The 18,674-nt window shown below is 44.1% G+C and overlaps 5 protein-coding genes across 9 annotated transcripts; 3 read left to right on the top strand and 2 right to left on the bottom strand.

Annotated features, from left to right (window-relative positions):
* The first annotated feature begins 2,051 nt into the window (after positions 1–2,051).
* Positions 2,052–4,229, top strand: LOC108159635 (nucleolar protein 9). The gene is made up of 2 exons (XM_017293096.1): positions 2,052–2,328; positions 2,383–4,229. Exons 1-2 carry the CDS (start codon positions 2,139–2,141, stop codon positions 4,176–4,178), a joined length of 1,986 nt encoding a protein of 661 aa, XP_017148585.1. The 5' UTR covers positions 2,052–2,138; the 3' UTR covers positions 4,179–4,229.
* Positions 4,230–4,286: 57 nt separating this feature from the next.
* Positions 4,287–5,111, top strand: LOC108159636 (phospholipase A2). The gene is made up of 2 exons (XM_017293099.2): positions 4,287–4,625; positions 4,693–5,111. The coding sequence occupies exons 1-2, from the start codon at positions 4,324–4,326 to the stop codon at positions 4,949–4,951; spliced, it is 561 nt and encodes a 186-aa protein (XP_017148588.1). The 5' UTR covers positions 4,287–4,323; the 3' UTR covers positions 4,952–5,111.
* Positions 5,112–5,342: 231 nt separating this feature from the next.
* LOC108159637 (phospholipase A2 large subunit) lies at positions 5,343–6,105 on the bottom strand. The gene is made up of 2 exons (XM_017293100.2): positions 5,769–6,105; positions 5,343–5,700 (listed from the first exon to the last, which is right to left on the bottom strand). The coding sequence occupies exons 1-2, from the start codon at positions 6,011–6,013 to the stop codon at positions 5,439–5,441; spliced, it is 507 nt and encodes a 168-aa protein (XP_017148589.1). The 5' UTR covers positions 6,014–6,105; the 3' UTR covers positions 5,343–5,438.
* Positions 6,106–6,201: 96 nt separating this feature from the next.
* On the bottom strand, positions 6,202–10,541 carry LOC108159634 (transcription elongation factor SPT5). Its single transcript, XM_017293094.2, has 12 exons — positions 10,430–10,541; positions 9,942–10,325; positions 9,747–9,871; positions 9,553–9,690; positions 9,033–9,483; positions 8,890–8,960; positions 8,670–8,836; positions 8,436–8,608; positions 8,125–8,378; positions 7,851–8,046; positions 7,467–7,785; positions 6,202–7,402 (listed from the first exon to the last, which is right to left on the bottom strand). Exons 2-12 carry the CDS (start codon positions 10,311–10,313, stop codon positions 6,426–6,428), a joined length of 3,243 nt encoding a protein of 1,080 aa, XP_017148583.1. The 5' UTR covers positions 10,314–10,325; positions 10,430–10,541; the 3' UTR covers positions 6,202–6,425.
* A 1,020-nt stretch (positions 10,542–11,561) lies between these two features.
* LOC108160000 (focal adhesion kinase 1) lies at positions 11,562–18,291 on the top strand. 5 transcript variants are annotated; one of them, XM_017293723.2, is made up of 18 exons: positions 11,562–11,726; positions 12,097–12,204; positions 12,266–12,711; positions 12,776–13,050; positions 13,114–13,223; positions 13,285–13,520; positions 13,577–14,078; positions 14,141–14,273; positions 14,342–14,474; positions 14,537–14,600; positions 14,665–14,745; positions 14,807–15,011; positions 15,074–15,213; positions 15,283–16,355; positions 16,557–16,646; positions 16,703–17,157; positions 17,228–17,338; positions 17,401–18,291. In XM_017293723.2, the coding sequence occupies exons 2-18, from the start codon at positions 12,141–12,143 to the stop codon at positions 17,879–17,881; spliced, it is 4,599 nt and encodes a 1,532-aa protein (XP_017149212.1). In that variant the 5' UTR covers positions 11,562–11,726; positions 12,097–12,140; the 3' UTR covers positions 17,882–18,291. The 5 variants fall into 5 exon arrangements, with proteins under 5 accessions (XP_017149212.1, XP_017149209.1, XP_017149213.1 ...); XM_017293720.2 differs by having other exon boundaries at positions 11,562–11,722; XM_017293724.1 differs by having other exon boundaries at positions 11,562–11,722; positions 15,283–15,431; positions 17,401–17,881.
* Positions 18,292–18,674: the final 383 nt, after the last annotated feature.

Genomic DNA, 18,674 nt, shown 5'->3' on the forward strand with positions numbered 1-18,674 from the left:
AGTACCACAAGGCAGCCATCTAGGCCCCTTACTCTTCACACTCTTTATTAATGACCTGCCTTCGGTATTAACACACTCTCATGCGGATGATGTTAGACTCTGTGTCCAGTACAAGGACATTTCATTTCATTCTCGCTTGCGATCCGATCTCAATAACTTTCAGTCGTGGTGTTGTGCAAACTTGTTACATCTTAATGCCTCGAAATGCAAAGTTATGACATTTCACCGTTCTAGCCCCTTGTTGGCTCCCTATACCCTATTTGATGGTTCTCTTGAGAGAATTACCCTGGTGGATGATCTTGGTGTTATGTTAGACGCCAAGTTAAAGTTTTCTGAACATATTTCCACCATGGTAAATAAGGGCATGGGCCTGCTTGGGTTTATAATGAGGTGGTCAAGGGAATTCGACGACCCCTATATAACAAAAACTCTCTATACCTCGCTTGTTCGTCCGATCTTAGAATACGGCTCCTGTGTGTGGTGCCCTCAGTACAAAGTACACCAGGACCGTATAGAATCAGTACAGGAAAACTTTTTCTCTTTGCTGTGCGGGGCCCAAACTGGGAGGCGGGTGTGAGACTCCCATCTTACTCTAGTAGACTGCTATTAGTAAACCTCCCAACCTTAGTTAACCGTAGAAAAATGCTTGGTGTGATTTTTATGCAAAACTTGATCAGGGGTGACATAGACAGTCCTGATCTGTTAAGCCGCATGAACTTCACGATTCCTATTAGACTTACTAAAAATTGTATACCGTAGTTCCTTCCACTTTGTAGGTCGAATTATTCCTTGCATGAACCGTTTAGGGTCTTATGCTCTGACTATAATTCCCTCTAGCATATTATATCCAGCACTAATTCTCTTCCTCGTATTAAATTACTAATCCTTACACACCTTTCTAGTAATAAGTAATTGTAGTGGTATTTGTATTTTGAATGAATGCCTAGTTCTCTTTGTAAGTTTAGTACTAATTTTCCTTGAATATTAGTCTAATAGCTAACTTTCCTGCATGCTCGCGCTCCGCGCGTAACAGAGTTCTGCTGGTTTCAGACGGGCCATTTGACGGTGCAATAATTGCATCGCCTCTTGTAAGATGCAGTCATTGCATGTCAACGTCCAAGATTATGGGTATCTTAGCAACTATCGGAAGCATTTGGAGATGTATATATAACAATTATAACAATTATGCGCCCAATTTTCAGCCTTCAACGGAAAGACTCTCTTTATGTTTCGCCCCAGATATCTGCTGTCTTCTGCTGTCATGTTAATGTTCTTGTTAAGATCGTAACGGATCTTTGCCTAGAGCTTCAGAGAACCATCTTTAGCAAAATTGATTCAATAGTATCGAAATAATATTTTTATAAAATATATATATATTATATATTAATAAATTATTAAATAAACGCAAAATAATAATTATATTACTCTTAATTAATTGATTAATATTAATTAGTAATAGTGTAGTACGTTACGTTTTATGTTTACGTTTTTAGATAGTTGCGTGTCGTGTCTACTAGGCTGACTAGGGCTGCAAAATCAAATTTTAACTGTAAAAAAGTGAAGCGGGCGCGAGCGCGTACTCTACTCACACACCGAAGTCCAAGGAGCAGCATGGTCCTGTGCCGACAAAGTGTGGGAGGAGAAAATTAACATATAAACTTCAACTAATTTCAGTTTGTGCAAAAATGTCGGGGCTTTTATGAAAAAACAAAATGAACAACATTTTTAAAACTTACACATTTCCCCTTCAGGTGTCGCTTTTGGTGATACCATAAAAATGTAGTTAATATGTAGCAAATGTGTAATTTTCGTGTAGTTACCATGAATGAAGAATCATCAAGAAATTAATTTAGTGAACATTTTTTTACTTAAACCTCATTTTATAAACAATTCCCATAAAAATGGTACTTAAAATTAGCCACTTTTATATAAAATTGATTAGATTATCGGGTAAAACTATTTGTTCAGAGCTGAGGTTCCTAGTTAGCTAGTAATATTCAACAGAACATAAAAATCGAGGAATATGATGGACCTCGAATAAGCCGCGGACGTAGTCACACTGAGTACAGCTGATCGTAGCGTGCGCGTTTTAGTTTTAAAAGCTGAAGATTTTCCCATTCGTCACATTTTTATTCGAAATGCAAACAGAAAGCAATGGAAAACGTAAACGACCAAAGAAGAAAGGCAATCGCTTCATGCGAAACGCCAAGGGCTTTGCCAAACAGGGAATCTTCGGCCGCGGGACGCATATAGACGATGAGCAGTTTAGTTACTTCATCAACATTCTGGATGCCATGAAGGCTGGGTTCGACGATGTGGAGGAGCGCGGTGAGTAAAAATTGTTTCTTTGTGAGTCGCATTACTTATTTACTTCCTGTGCAGTGAACATGGCCAACAATGTGTTTGAGCAGACGAAAGATCAGGAGATCCACTTGGCCTCCAATCAAATTGTGTCCAAGGCATTGGAATCGCTTATTGGATTTGTGGACAACGAGCAGCTGGAGCGATACTTCAACAAATTTGGGGACAGCCTGCGCCCCTTGTGCTCGGATAGATTTGCTTCGCATGTCCTGCAGAAGATGCTTGAAATTGCCTTTTTGCGCGGCCTGGGCAAGGCAGCTGCCCAGGAAGTCAGCGATGGTCCGACCACAACAAAGCGAGCTAAGCCAGATGCCGCACAAATCGAGGAGGAATACAATTTGGAAACTGAGTTCAGCGACGACCACAGAGAGAAGTGTCGTCAGTTCGTGGTGCGGATCTCGAAGTTCATGCTCAACAACTTGGAGGACTTTGTGTGGGACAACTGCGCCAGTCACATCATGAGAACTGCGATACTGTGCCTAGTGGGCATGCATGTTCCGAAAATAGCATTCGAGAAAGGAGGGGCTGAGATGGCCAAGCACCGCAAGCTGTATACAGTGCCCGAGGACTGGCACGAGGTGATGAAAGAGTTTCCCCAACGCCTGGAAATGTGGCCACAATTCGTTGAGTTCCCTTATCAGGAGCACTCATCCGCCTTATTAGGCGTCATCTGCCTAGCCTTGAGTGTGGCCGACAAAAGTTTTCTAAAGCACTTCGGCAAGAAAATATTATTGCAAAGCCTATTGAAGGCTAACGAAGAAAATGACGATACAGTTGAGAAAAAGACGGACGCAAAAATTGAAATTGAAGACAATGATGGGGAGGAGAAGCCGACGGAAGAGAAAGAAAAGAGCGCGGAGGAGAAAAAGGACGATCCTGTCCTGCCGAAAGTGTTTCACCATCAGAGCTCCGTCATCCTTCTAGAGACTATTCTGAGCGTGGCGGGTGCCAAGCTGCTGACCCAGCTATATGCGATGCTGTTCAGTGGCCGTGTCGGTTACCTCGCCAAACAGCAACAGACAAACTTTTCCGTCCAGCGACTTCTTCAGAACATGAAAGAGGTAACAGACTTCGAGTCTATTTTTGCAGAGCTTCAGCCCCACGTGGAAGAGCTCCTGAAAATGGGATACACTGGCGTGGTATCTGCCTTGAGTGCCGCCTGCTTACGGCTGGGGTCCAAACAGGCCCAGATGATAGCCATTCTACAGAGTTCGCTTCATGTCAGTGGCGACAAAGAGAAGTCTAAGCTGTTCTTTAACTGCCTTATTAAACTGAAACCCTCTGAGATTCTGGCCAGCGATGAGTCGGGATTTGTCCATCTGCATGGCTCGCTGATTGCTCAGCATGTACTGCAGTTCAACAAACCCATTTTCCTGGTCAACTGCATCCTCGATCTGCCAGCCGCCCAACTAGCCCAGATCTTTAACACGCCCAACGGCTCCCACATAGTCGATGCCTTCATGCAGAGCAAGTTCATTGGCGAGAAGTCGCGTGAGCGCCTGATCCGTCAGCTAGATGGCTTCTATGTAGACTTGGCCATTACCCGCCACGGATCCCGTGTCCTGGAGCAGTGCTTCAAAGCCTCGCAGGAGGCGCAGAAGCTGCGCATTGCTAAGGAGCTCATCACGAAGGCTAACATGCTGAAGGGTTCGCCCTTTGGGCGCCTCATCTACGCAAAGTATCGCCTGGAAACTTACAACCTCTCGCCCACTCAGTGGCAGGCGAGCTTGTCAAAGCAGTTGGATCCGGAGCAGCCCGAGACAAAGCGGAAGCCAGCCAAGACAGCAGCCGATGCGTTTAAGGATATACTAAGCTAGGATTTTGATTTGTTGACAAAATAAAATGTAATTCCACACATGGATAGTGTACTAGGGTTGTTGCTTGACTTTTCAACAGCAGCTGATAAGCTATTGCATTGCGCGGTGCGATGCTTAGTTTCATTGAGTCCGACAAAGCTGAAGCATGTGGCTGTTGCAGGGGCTATTTATTTGCTGTGTACTGGCCACCACTTGGGCCTTTGCGGATGAGGCCATCTTCGAGGACGAGGACATTTACAACCAGGCGCTGCCGCCAGTGCCACACACGGGAATTACGGCTCCAGGCACCAAATGGTGCGGGCCAGGCAACACGGCTGCCAACTTCGATGACCTGGGCAGAGAGCGGGAGACGGACAAGTGCTGTAGGACCCACGACCACTGTGAGGAGATAATCGAGTCGCACAGCACACTGCACGGACTTCCCACCAACACGGATTGGTTTCCTATGTGAGGGCCGCCGTAGGCTCAGTGGAAAATCGATATCATGTCGTGACCTGACTGCTTTTTTTTACAGCCTCAAGTGTACCTGCGAGCAAGAGTTTATCAACTGCCTTCAGGCGGTCAACAGTCTCACCTCCAACACATTGGGCCGAATCTACTATGGCAGCCGGAGAAATTGCTTCGCCAAAGGATATCCCAAAACCGGCTGCAAACAATACCAGGAAGGCACGTTCCGCAAGCGCTGTATACGCTATAATGTTGACAAGGCCTCGGCAAAGATCTGGCAGTTCTATGACATGCCATTTTACACAATCCAACACACGAAAGCCTGACCTGTCCTGACCATGATAATTGTTCTGATAATGTTAGCTGATAAGTTCATTTGTTAGAATTTAAAAGTTTTAACCAGCTAAATCAGGGGCGTACTCAGAGGGGGATTGCTCGGCAGGCATATTAGTAAACAAAATATTTCTTAAATTTTTTTTAATATTAGTCCCTTTTTTACCTTACCTTAGTCCTTTTTTTTAGATGAATACCTATTTTAAAACGTTTTAGTCTATTTTCGCAGTATTTTCGTTGGCACTCAGAAGGAAGTATCTCTTAAACAAGACTTCATCAGCTTCTTTCAGCGTCGAAAAAACGTTGACCCCACAATGGAAAAATACCATTACAAATTTGCATTTTCCATTCATATCATATTATACAAAACTCAAGCTTTCGAAATTCGAAGTAATGGAATTTTGATTTGAATAGAATCGCAGGCTTATGTATTTGTAAATAATCGGAGGCCTTATCGCTGGCTAATGCCATAGTTCAATCTTATTTGCTCTGGGCATCAACATGTGTGTAGAAGGCCAGGTCGTAAAACTGCCAGCGTTTCGGCTGTGTTTCATCCACTTTATAGTTCAGGCAGCGCTTCTCGAACATCTCCACCTGATTCTCTCGACACGAGACGGTCGGATGACCATAGGCAAAGCAGACTTCTTTGGTCCGAAAGTATATGCGGCCCAATGTCAACGAATGTCCGTTGCGCAGGGAAGTGAGGCAATTTCGAAAAGCTGATTCGCAGGTACAGGAGAAGCTGGAAGCGGAAAGAAAAGCATCCGTTAGCGAGAGGTAAAACGTATAGATCCGAGTGTTAAATCTTACATGGGGAAGATCCCATCGTTGCTCAGGCCATAGTCTTCCTGCTGCGGTGATATTTTTTCCTTGCAGTTGTCGTGCGAGCGACAGCATATGTCCAGCTCCCTTTCGATGCCCAGATCATCGTAATTGATCGCTATATTGCCTGGACCACACCATTTCGTGCCCGGTACAATTATGCCCAGGCCAAGAATGACATCGAAGGCACCGGCAAGCGCCAATACAGCAGCTACAAAATGTTGAAGGTGCATAATAGACAAAAGTAATCAGACGACTGATCAAAGGGGATTTTCGCAAAGAAGAAATTCGTCAACTGGATCGTCGCTACGGCTACAATCGAATAATAAACACAGATTACGATTAAAGCCACCAGATCCGTTGTCTATAAATGAATGTACATATATTGTATTGAAGAATAGGAGATGCAAAGATTTGTGTATAACTTTTAGAGGTTTTATTTAGACAAGAATTCAGAATTGGAGACTTTATTTTAGAAAGAATTTATGTTCTGTTCCAAACCCCTCTAAGCACAGACCGGCTATTCCCAGTATATTTTATATTATATTCTGTTATATATGAAACATTTTGAATAATTCGTGTTCCATTGTACAATATGGCTACACTTGTGGGGATAAACATTAACTTTTTTAGAGTTTTCAGGATTTAATCAATGGATTTCATCTTGCAGAGATGATTAACTGGTATCATCTTGACCTCGTCGTTTATCTTGCAGACGAGCACGTCGCCTTCCTGCTTGGACAGTACCCGGCCAACCGACTCCCGTTCCTCGCCATAGATCACCTTAAACTCATCGCCACTGTTGGGCGGCACAGGTGCCAAGTGCTCGCTGACAATGGAGACGCTGCGGTCTTCCTGGCGCAAGAATACAGAGCACACACCATTGGAAACAGTGCGGATAATGCCTGTTTGTCCAACAAGATCGGTGTCGTCGTGCGTATGAATCCGAACTTCAATATCGGTTGTGCACCAGTCGCCCATCGACGAGTCCAGGCTGGCCCCCGGTGTCTGGGGATTGTACGGAGATTGTGGTATACCACCGGGAGTGTTTGGTGAATAGGTCGATGGCGATGGGGTATTCAAGTAGCCAACTGGATAAGGCGAAGGAGCAGGACTGGGACTTGGATTGAATGGGCTGTAGCTTCTATCCGATCCGTATAGAGTACCAGGCGTTTGGGGGGCGAACTGAGATGTCATCTGATAGCCGGGAGTACTTGGATTGTAGCCGGGGCTTGGGCTGGGCTCCTCCAGCGAATAATCGAAATCGTTGTTTCGCGCCGGTGTTGTGTTTGCTGTCGGATCCCAAGCACCATGGCGTGGCGTCATGCTGCCATCGTGCGACGGTGTCATTGTGCCATAAGGAGTACGAGTATCTGTGTCCCAGTTCGGCGTTTGACTTCCGACCAAGGGGGTCTTAGATCCTGCCGCAGTGTAGCTTGGCGTTTGTGCCCCGTAGCCGGGCGTACGAGCTGGCGTGCGCCCATATGTGGAGACGCTTCCCTCCTTGCCGGGAACCCCAACGATGGCAATATGATTGCGATCGACCGATATCGTTTGACATGAAGTATGGAGCTCCACACGAGCTGTGGCCTCGGTTGCGTCCTTAACAATTCCCACAGCACCTGCAGAGATCACAAATAAGTCATATACATAATGATAAATGTACTTCTCAACAAAGAAAAATACCTTTATAGGGTCCGCCACTAATCTTGATGGTTTTACCCAGAATTTCGCGATCACGAGTCACGCGGAAACCACCTCTACCGCCGCGCGCCCCTCCGCGGGCTCCTCCTCGTCCGCCAGACGGATGCATGGGCGATTGAATACGCGGTGACATGAATCCAAGTCCGCCCATCGAACCAGCAGGATTAACGTTGGTCTTACTGCCTCCAGCCAACTGCAAGTGCCGTGTCTTGCACACAAATATGCCTCCGTTTTCTGTATACATGCGGCAATGAAGGAACGCCAAGCTGCGATACAAGTGCTTGATTTCTCCGGAACGTCCCTGCGAATTATAATCCGATTATTATTGTTATGAGAAATACTTCCAACGGACTCGTTGGTACTCACAGCATGAGGACCCTCCATAACCTTAACAATGTCGCGACGGCGAATCTGATTTTGGTCAGCATCCAGGGCCACAGTATTGCGGTTCTCTCGTCGCTTATGCAAAGCGGTTGGCTTGCATTCAATGCACTTTCCATTCATGCCCAGTACATGAAAGTTCTCACGCTCCAAACGCACAATAACACCCACATTCTGAGAGCTGATTTAAAAAATTCCCATTATTCCCGTACCTGTTAGAGTCTGATGTGCGTTGGAAAATAGTGCACCTTAAACTTACTCAAGTTGCACCAAATCGCCCCATTGGAACTGGCCCAGACAGTCAACGCCTGTAGCCACATCAGAGCAGAGCTGCAGATCCCGTGGCAAAACCTCCAATTCGTGATTGGTCAAATCAGAGACGAGCACCACTCGCAAAGGCTCTACACGGATAATAAGTCCAGTTTCGCCTTCATATCGACCTGCCAGCACCCTGGCATGGTCTCCAGTTTTAAAATACTTGCGCAGCTCACTCGCTTTAAAAATTAAAGGATCCTAAAGAAAAAACCATTATTTAGTGGTGTACACAGTATGAGGAATCGCAAGACGTACCTTTAGATCCTGATGCTTGGGCATAACCGTGATCATGGTGCCGTCAATGGCCACAATCTTTGCCTGCAAGTTCTCCAAGTCTCCCACGCAGACCTCAACATTGTCCCCCATGGAGAACGAGTGAGTCGAAGTGGGGTCATCCTTGACATTGCCCAAAAGTTCCAGATTCACCTCTGTTAGGGCACAGTAATGTTATTATGTGACAAAGGACGTTGGATTTTTGATATGAATTACCTTCTGGAGATTCTTCGAAGCGCTCTAGCTCGGCTAAGGTGGGCTTTACGCCGTCTGATAGAATGGCTGACATGGTGAAGTTCTTGTAGAGAAAGCCCTTTCGCGAATACCGATTACCCTCAAAGAGTAGAAAATCGCCATCTGAGTGAACCTCACCACCAATTGCCCTAGAAAACAAGTCGTTTATAAGGATTGGAATGGACAGCTGGGGATTCTGTACCTCACGGCTTCTGGATCAAACGGTTTTGCTACAGGCCGGCGTTTCTTCTTGCGCTTGCCATCGTCAGTTTCCTACAAGAGGAATTTAGTAAATTTTGGGATTAGGTTGGACCACCCAATTTCAACCATTTGCATTATAATTACTGTTGCTGTTGTCCTCAAGGCACCACGCATTCTTGTATAGTCGATGCGGGGTAGGAGTTTCAGATGAACTTGATTTTGGGCCAGATCGACGTAGTCAACCTGCGCAATATCGTCCTTGTAGAGTCCTCGCTTTAGGCGCACCCACTGCTTGACCTTGAGGCCGACCTGTTCCTTGACCACCTTTAAAACATCCGTCATTTCCTTGATGGGCACCATCTCTTGTTTCCATTTGCCCATCCGAAGATTTCCCACATTATCGATTGCGGTTTTGACGTGGGTCTGCTTATAGGCTTCCAGATAAATGTATCCCTTAACGCCCTCGGGAGCAATAATCGATTTGATCTGGATTGGGTCGTCCGTATTTAGGTATGTTAAGAACTTTCGCATCAACAGTAGTGCGGTGGCCTTCTCCTCTCCAATGCGGCACTTAACCATCCATAAATTGGGATCCCTATGCGGATTCGAAATATACGTAGTAATATCGAGTATGTATATGTATAGTATATCCTATTCAACTCACTTAATGCCAGGCAGTAGGGTCTGCTGGGTGATCTCATCGGACATCTCTTCCCCGCCATCGCCAAAGTGTCGTTTTGCAATGGATTCGTCAGCATATTTTTTTCTCAGGTACTCTTCGATCTCATCTTCCTTTTGAGTGCTTTAATACAATATATATAATGCAATTTGTCCATATTTAATTTCAGGTATACTTACTCCCATAGATTTGTACCTCGCCGCCTTATTTCGATGTCCCTGGCCGTTGGACCGAGTTCATCAATCTCATTTCCAACAATTCCTATCTCATTGGCACCTTCCTCCCATTCGTCATCCTCGTCGACCTTTTGATGGTGAGAGCCAGATTCAAGGATTAGACTACAAATTTCAATTTGCAAGCACTCGCGTACAAACCTCGTCGTCCACCTCCGCCTCGTCTATGATGAAGCCACCAAAACGTTCCTTTTTCTTTTTCTTTCGTGGATGCTCGTCATTCTCTTCTTCTTCGTACTCCTCGGAGTCAATATCTTCTCCAGGCGGCTCCTCCTCTTCCTCCCCCGACTCGTCGCTTTTCGGCCGGTTTCCACGACCCTGTGGGGAGTCGGACCCAGAGCCCGAATGAGCCGACCGAGATCGGGATCTTGAGCGGGAGGATCTGGACATAGACCTTGACCTGGACCTCGAACGCTGGCCAGACTTGGATCTGACGCTGCGCTGCGACTTGTTTGAAATCGATCCATCTTCTGAACCACTGTCCGACATATTGCTGACTTCGGAGTCTGACATTCTATATAAAATCTGTAAACGTGTGCGAGAAAACATATTTAAAACAAATCGTGAGGATCTGAACGTTGAAATATTGGACGATGGTGTGCCGTGGCAAGAGAAAAACATAGACTTACGGTAGGTACACTTAGTTTTACAGCATCTGCGCCCGGAAATTTTCATAAAATCTAAATTTTCCAAAATTTTTTGATGCCACGCTAGAGATGGCAGCAGTGCAGAAGTGTGACCGTATAAAGATATTAAAGTGCTGTTGAATACGTTTTACCATGAAATAAGAATTTTAGCGGAGTTCAGGTAGAAGATATCTTTTTTAAGGATATAAAATATAGGATGAATCTAAAAGAAGAATTAGTATTATTTTTGCTATTATAGATAAAGCTGATATCCTGTTTAAATAAAGGGGGTTTGATTGGGCTAAGTTTACGGTATATTTTGTAAATGAGACAGTATACTTTGGTATATCTCTGACACTATTCTTGATCGATAAGTCCGTAAAAGTATTTTTTAGGATTGTCCAGTTTTTTTTTAAAGACTAACCCTCTTGTCCAATGCACCAATGTAGAAACCGTGTAGAAACGCACCGATCAGCACCGAATTCCTGATCGTTTCCCGTCAAAATCTCAATTTGTTCAAACATGTCCGGAAAAATGCATGTCAAAAAGTGGATAACGGAGGTTTTTCACACTGGCGCTTTTAAGGAACTTATATGAAAATAAAACGCAAAATTTTTTATAATATCAACATGTAGTTAATTTGTAGCTACTGTGTACTTACCTTGTAAGGACATGACTTTAGTGCAAATGGTTGTTGACCGTTTTTGTTTAAACCTCATTTTACAAACAATCCAGTAACAAAGAGTAATTCAAATTAACTAGTCTTGTAGGAAATCGATCTATCAATCGGATCAAATTATGTATTCAGGTATGGAAGTCCTGGCCAGCTAGTTATATCAAATCGAATATAAACATCGAGGAATATGGTTTTTAATCCTTGGCGACGAACGATTAACCCAATGTAGACCATGGGGGTATTTTAATATTCCACCGAAATGAAAGAAAATTGAATCATTTTAGCGCAGCTCAGATGAAAGACTTCGTGTTTTTTTAAGTTCAGAGAAAAGATGGAATGGATCTACAAAAAGAATTTACATTCAGTAATATTTTCCGCCAATTGCCCCAAATCGTTGAACTGTTTATATAGAGGGGTCTTCAGTGGGCTAAGTTCGTTTTTTCATCGGTATAAGTAATTATTATGGTTTAAAAACAAATTGTGGGCTCTTTAACGTTAATAATTGCAATTGATTTATTAAATTGAACCTGTGCTTTTGTGCAAAAGGCAAAATAACATTCAGTTGTGTCGAAAGGTTCTTAAATATTTATATCAACCCCTCACATCTGGCGCAGACTTATGTATGTATGTGCGAATACATATGTGCTATGTGCATAGTATATACTATGTATTTCTATAACCTGAGAGTTTGGCAATAAAAAATGTCTCGTTTTCCCGAGTAGATTAAGGCATTTGATTATATCTGTCGTGGATCGAAAGCGCTGCTGCTATAGTTAAAAGAGAGCGAGAGAGAGTGGTGTTTCAACCAACGTTCGTAAGGTGTGGTTCGAGACAAAAACATTAACGGGGTAGGAAATTCTGTTCTCTTCCACCTGTGAAGATCGAATAACATTAGCCGAATTTCTGAATAGCGTTTGTTGTGTCAAATCAATATCCAATTCAATGCGCGCAAATACATATGTACATATATGTATATCAATTATATTTGTTGCAGGTTGAAGAGTTTCTTGAATCGCCCACTGCGTGGTAACTGTGGACATGAACACTGCGGAAGCCAGCGTCAACCAAAGCCATCATGCGACGCCGCCCACCAGCAATGAGCGTAAGTTTTTTGCTGCATTTTCTCCAAGCTCGTGCAACGTCATTGATTTTCTTTTGAGCAGCTGTCTGCGAGGACTACGTTCTTCATGTGCATATGCCGAACAAAAGTTTCAAGGCAGTTCGGTTCAACGAAAACGAAACCGTGTGCAATGTCATCAAAAAGACAGTTGAGGACCTTAGCAGGGATGTCCGAGTGCCAAGTATTCAGCGATACGCATGCCGAATGCTCAATATGATCACTAAAGAGGAACTGTGGCTGGCCAGGACAACTCCAATGCGCAAGGTTCTAACACACATCTTGTCTCCCGGCTGCTCAAACGTGGACTGTCCCAACAACGATGCTGCCAAAGCGGAGCTTGGCGAGGGCAAACTGCAGTATCAGGACCATGGCAGAAGAGTCATTACCAACAGAGTGTGGCGAGTGGAACTGAGAGTCCGCTATGTGCCAAACAGTATTCAAGATCTGTTCGACGAGGATAAAGCCACATGCTTTTACTACTTCGATCAGGTGCATAATTCACATATCAATCAATACAGTTCAGCCTTTTTAAAAACGTTTTTGGCCGTGGCAGGTGAAAGAAGACTTCATTCATGCCAATCTAACGTCGGTGGATACTGATCTGGCTGTGCAGCTGTGTTGCTTGGGAATTCGTCACTTCTTTAAGAACATTACTATGAAAGCACCGGACAAGAAGCAAAACATTGATTACATTGAAAAGGAAATCGGATTTAAGAGTTTTCTTCCGCAATCTGTGATAAACACAACAAAGCCAAAGAATCTTAAGAAAATGATACAAGTCGGATATAAAAAGGTCTATAACTATAACGACATTGAGTACTTGACGCGGTATGTATTGAATAGAATTTACACATACTTAATCAGAATATAATAATATAATAAATATTGCAGGTTCTTCGATCTTTTGAAAAATATTTATTTAACGAACTATGAGCACTTTGCGGTTACCCTGAGCTCGGCCTGGAATATATCTGGTATTCTGCACGTTGGTCCTCACATTGGTAAATGTTTAACACATATATTCACACATAGATATTCCATATCTTCTTCGTTCGATTGCAGGAATCTCTTACCAGACTCATCCACAAGCAAGCTTGACGAATGTGGCTCAGTTCAAAGATGTCGTTGCCATCAAAACCTGCACTCTACCAAAGGAAAAGCTGCCCAAGCCCATGGACCATACCCCTGAAACTGAGTCAAATAATTTAAATTGCAATTGCCAGAAAATCAAAACTCAAATCAAAATCTCTGCGTCCAATAATGTAGAAGATCTGGTTATAACCTGCAATGGAATTAATGTGAGCTAACTATTGGCACCACTGTCATTGTAGATTATTATATATCTTACTTTCAGACTGCCGAAAGCATTGCCGACCTTATTGACGGATATTGCAGGTTGCTCTCAAAAGACCTAGAATTTACAATTTGGCAACGAGAGACGAGCACATCGAACGATGACAGCACAGCGACAAAGACCAATGATCTCCCGATCGAGTCAGCCCAAGCCCAAGCCGCGTCGAGTCCGAGAAAACCAATGCTGACGGATGATTATGCTGAAATTGGTTTATTGGAAGGAGAGGGTGATTACTCAACTCCCACTGTACGAAATTACGAGCTGGATAGAGCCCATATTACTCCGAGTGCTAAGATTGGAGTTGGTCAGTTTGGAGATGTTTATGTGGGCACCTACACTCTCCCCAAGGCTGCCAAGGGCAAGCACTCGGATGCAAATGGCAAAGATAATAGGGGCGATCCAAAATCGAGCAATGGCAGACCAGACGTTATTCAAGTTGCGATAAAAACCTGTAAAGCAAACGAAGATCCAGAAAAGACGGAGAACTTCCTGGCCGAAGCTTGTGCGTGCATTCATCTTCATTCATTGATATTCCATGTCCCTTAACCTGGTATTTGATTTTAGATATTATGCAGAAATTCGACCACCCACACATTATACGTTTGATTGGAATATGCAGCGTAATGCCAATTTGGATAGTCATGGAGCTGGCAAAGCTTGGCGAGCTGCGGGCCTATCTAAAGGCAAACAGCGACAGGTGCTTAACCACACTGAATCATAATCAAACTTTGATTGCCTTTATTAACAATTAATAAAATTCATTAGATTAACGCATGGAACCCTGCTTAAATACTGCTACCAGCTATCCACGGCCCTTAGCTATTTGGAATCTAAAAAATTCGTACACAGAGATATTGCGGCACGCAATGTACTCGTTAGCTCTCCCACGTGTGTTAAGGTGGGTACATTATATGGTATTCTTTCGGTCAAAGCTTAAACCGTGCCAACTCTCTCATCCAGCTGGCTGATTTTGGGTTATCTCGGTGGGTTTCCGACCAGTCTTATTATCACTCCACTCCCACAGGTAAGCCACAGTCATTATCATTAGCCATTTTCATTATAATTTAATGGGATATATTTGTTTTTAGTTGCCCTGCCTATTAAGTGGATGTCTCCCGAATCGATCAACTTTCGAAGATTTACGACTGCCAGCGATGTGTGGATGTTTGGTATGTACCTTCGTATCTATTTATCTGTAATATTTGTAGATATGAATGAACTGTTGTTTAGGTGTTTGCATATGGGAGATACTTATGCTGGGCGTAAAGCCGTTTCAAGGTGTGAAGAACGGTGACGTGATTTCTAAGCTGGAAAACGGAGAGCGGCTACCTCTGCCGCCAAACTGCCCCCCTCGATTGTACTCGCTAATGTCGCAGTGCTGGGCCTACGAACCATTAAAAAGACCCAATTTTAAGCGCATCAAGGAGACATTGAAGTAAGTTTATACCCAACGGCCATCACCACCAACTAGTTAGAAATGCTAATTGTTTATTTCAGTGAAATTCTGATGGAGGATAGTATTAGCACATCCGAGACACTGAAACGGGAACACCGAAGATTGGTAACCATGTCCTGGGTGGGCAGTGAGGAGTCTGACATTCCGCCGTTGAAGCCAGCAAGAGCAATGCATGACACTGGTAGGCCACAGTTCTAAAAATTAGAAAAGTCGCGGGATCTGTACTGAGTTTTTATTTCCACATTTGTAGATATGCCAAGCATGATGTCTAAGGTGGATGAGGCAACGGGAATACCTCAAACCTATATCATTGCACAGGATCCTGCGGTGCTGGCCAGGCTGATGATGGAGAACCAAAAGCGAGGGATCAATCCTGCAGCTTACACCACGCCCGCTTCGGTATTTAATACTCTAGCTGTAGGAATAGATGACAGCAAATCGAACGTTTCACTTAAGACTACCAAGCTTCCAGCAGCCGATCTGTTGAAGCTTGACCCTATCGCCGAATCTGAAAAGCAAAAATTGCAATATTCCACTAACGCAAATTCTACTCAAACACCAAACCCCCTAACCGCCATTGACCCATCCACTGTAGCAAATACCCTTGCTTATGCTAGGCCACCGCCGCAAGGAATATTTTCCGGAAGTCTGCCCTCAAAGAGTAGTTTCGTTGTTTGTCCACCGCACATGGAAGAGCAAATGCAAATGGATATGTCTAATCCGGCAATTTCGAAAATAGCAGGTTATAGCCTATACGGTAGTCTTGAGAGACACCAACCTGCACCGGCCGTTAGTAAGGGCATCCATTCAAAAGGAGGCAGTCTGGAGCGTCACAAATCATTGATGTCGGCTCAAAATTTGGTTTTCTACAACACAAAACCGCCACACTGCGGCAGCACGTCAGAGCGTTCGAGGAGCATGGAGCGAAACACGTACTTTCACGCCTATCGCCAACAAATGAAGAACTCAATTGAATGTGAATCGCTTCCCGAGGAAATTTACGATTTTGGAGGAGCCGGACTCAAGACCTGCGTATCTGTACGGCAGAATCCGAATTTTAGTCCATCGATGAACGTGTGCCCAGTGGACTTCAGCCAAACAACAACTTTAGATGGCATGGGATTAAAGCCACAGATGATGAGTGGCATGGCAGTCGACCCTCCTTTTGGCCTTGTGTATCATAATAGCATAGATGAAGGCCGAAATCAGTGCGAATGGGATCGTCAGTGGATGCGTACTGGCCCTCAAAATGTAACACTCGATGGCAGTTTGGAGGGAGCAGTTTGCATGGCGACCTTGCACGCTGACGCTGTGAGCAATCAGGTTGGGACTTATCTTGGACACGTTGGCAGCAAGGCGTTCGCATTTTATTACATTTTTCTTTTGTAATTCTGTACTTATGCTGCGATATTATTTGGAATATTCTATATGACTTTTTGCGTTACCTTTGATTTGTTTTTCATTATTTAACTTGATGGACGCAATTGAGGCCAAGTGATAACCGCCGAATATTTATCTTTTCAGTCTATTCAAAACGTTTTGGGCGAGAAGCTAAGGCAGCAGCGCAAAGATAGCAACAGCGATGGGGAATGGTTATATCAGGAGGAGTTGCTGGTAAGCTTTCAGAACCTTCCGAACAATAAGCCCTCTCAAATTGCTCTCTGTTTCAGCGGAGGCGATCCAGCTCTATTCCCCATGCGGCCAGCAACGAGCAGCAGCCGCACATGTTTAAGCTAGACTTAATGTCAACCGGACCATCTAGCCTACCCGACTGCTCGAATGCAAATTCCCGACCTATGACGCCAAACACTAATCAGCTATCGCTAAAGTCGAACAACTCATCCGCAGATCACTTGTCTACACTGGCTGCTGGTGAAGAGCAGACCGGTTCAAACTCCAGAAACTTTGGCACTTCGCCCTCCAGTCGACCAATCAACCGTGCAAAAGACGAAGTGTACTGCGCAACAACTTTGGTGGTCAAGTCCATAATGGTGCTATCGCAGGGTGTTGAAAAGGCCAATACAGAAGGTTATCTGGATTTGGTTAAGAATGTGGGCGTTGAGCTAAGAAACTTACTCACATCGGTGGACAAAATATCTGTGCTGTTCCCAGCGCAGGCTCTCAAGTAAGCCTACACTGCGCTGCAGTCCACCAGAACCCTTAATTCAATTCATAATACTCCTTTACCTTCACAGGGAAGTGCAAATGGCACATAAAGTTCTATCCAAAGACATGCACGAGCTCGTTTCTGCGATGCGATTGGCTCAGCAATATAGCGATACGACTCTAGACACTGAATATCGAAAGTAGGTGTAATTGGCCCTTCACAAGACTGGTGAAATTCAAGTAATTGCTATTCATATTTCAGGAGTATGCTATCTGCCGCCCACATATTGGCGATGGATGCCAAGAACCTTTTTGATGTCGTTGACTCGATTCGGCAGCGGTATCAGCACATATTCCCGCCAGTCACCCCAAAAGAATTGACTAATTCATCCTGCTTTGAGGCGCATTCAATGTCCATGGCAACGGAGCCCACAAACGAGCTGAGTGGCTATATCAAAGCAAGCACGTCTGGAGAACCTCTCCAAAATGCAGACAGCTCTGCAGGAAACTGTACGGGAATTTATGATAATGACTTACATCTATGTTTGAGCTCACAATTGCAGTTGCAAAACAGTAGCGCCGTGGGAGATCGGAATGCTGTGGGCAGCTTTCAGAGGGAAATGAGCATGGGCTTAGATACGACAAGGGCTGCAAACGAACCTCTACGGATTGTAGAGGACGCTCTCAGTAGCCCTACAGAACACATGTATTGTAACACGTCTACTGTCCATGGCCATGCGTAATTTCAAGTGCTTAAGCGCTGTGTGTGTCTATCTATAATCAGCACGACTGCATGAAACTGATGTACATATATTATAAATCCAAATATGTATACACTAAAATAACTTTTCTATTCGCGAACTATTCGAGAAATTTGCTAATATAGTTACTCACATAGTACTCCCTCAAGATTGACGAGACCCTCACTCGGCCGGCCGCATTCTCTCCTCGTCATGTAGTCAAAATAATTTAAGAACAAAAGACGCGTTTATGATTTTAGATGCCTATTAATGATATTTATAGATAATCAACCCAATCTAATACAACTAAATGTTCATTTTATAATAATTATTTCGGGTGTGTTTTAAGATATTTATATAATGTGATTTAAATTTGATCAATATAATGATAATGCTTCACTCATTGCACATTATGTTGGTGCTAGATTCAATAAAAACGAGGGGGAACGTTGTGAGTTGCTGCGGACACCGCAACTCTACATTTATACCCGATACTTAGTCAGTATGGCTCTTCTCCGGCAGACGCCGCTAATATTAAACGACACGACAAAGAGTGCGTGCGAGAGAGACAGAAAATCAGTCTGAGCGTGACGTCGGGCGCTGCGTAGCCACTGCAAATTGATATCTTGCTTTTGGCTACAAAAATGATCCGATCTGATCCAGATTCAGCAATCTGATAGATATAGTCATTATCTATGATTCTGCGTTTTTAGTTTTCTCGAATGTGCAATATTGTGGATGCAACAGATTTTCGTCCTTTGTGGGGGCGGAAGGGGGTGAGGCGAAATTCTGAGAT

Source organism: Drosophila miranda, chromosome 3 (genome assembly GCF_003369915.1).
Source record: "Drosophila miranda strain MSH22 chromosome 3, D.miranda_PacBio2.1, whole genome shotgun sequence".
Lineage (NCBI taxonomy): Eukaryota > Metazoa > Arthropoda > Insecta > Diptera > Drosophilidae > Drosophila > Drosophila miranda.

Bases quoted from the DNA above. Each gene is read 5' to 3' on its own strand.
- LOC108159637 (XM_017293100.2), bottom strand. From the start codon at position 6,013: ATGCACCTTCAACATTTTGTAGCTGCTGTATTGGCGCTTGCCGGTGCC. The intron at 5,701-5,768 runs GTAAGATTTAAC...TTCCGCTTCCAG, and splicing joins AACGATGGGATCTTCCCCAT to CTTCTCCTGTACCTGCGAAT.
- LOC108160000 (XM_017293723.2), top strand. From the start codon at position 12,141: ATGAACACTGCGGAAGCCAGCGTCAACCAAAGCCATCATGCGACGCCG. The intron at 16,647-16,702 runs GTAAGCTTTCAG...TCTCTGTTTCAG, and splicing joins TATATCAGGAGGAGTTGCTG to CGGAGGCGATCCAGCTCTAT. The intron at 17,339-17,400 runs GTAGGTGTAATT...TTCATATTTCAG, and splicing joins CTAGACACTGAATATCGAAA to GAGTATGCTATCTGCCGCCC.
- LOC108159635 (XM_017293096.1), top strand. From the start codon at position 2,139: ATGCAAACAGAAAGCAATGGAAAACGTAAACGACCAAAGAAGAAAGGC. The intron at 2,329-2,382 runs GTGAGTAAAAAT...CTTCCTGTGCAG, and splicing joins CGACGATGTGGAGGAGCGCG to TGAACATGGCCAACAATGTG.
- LOC108159636 (XM_017293099.2), top strand. From the start codon at position 4,324: ATGTGGCTGTTGCAGGGGCTATTTATTTGCTGTGTACTGGCCACCACT. The intron at 4,626-4,692 runs GTGAGGGCCGCC...TTTTTTTTACAG, and splicing joins AACACGGATTGGTTTCCTAT to CCTCAAGTGTACCTGCGAGC.
- LOC108159634 (XM_017293094.2), bottom strand. From the start codon at position 10,313: ATGTCAGACTCCGAAGTCAGCAATATGTCGGACAGTGGTTCAGAAGAT. The intron at 8,837-8,889 runs GTACAGAATCCC...CTTGTTTTCTAG, and splicing joins TTTGATCCAGAAGCCGTGAG to GGCAATTGGTGGTGAGGTTC. The intron at 8,047-8,124 runs GTAAGTTTAAGG...TTTTTAAATCAG, and splicing joins GGCGATTTGGTGCAACTTGA to CTCTCAGAATGTGGGTGTTA.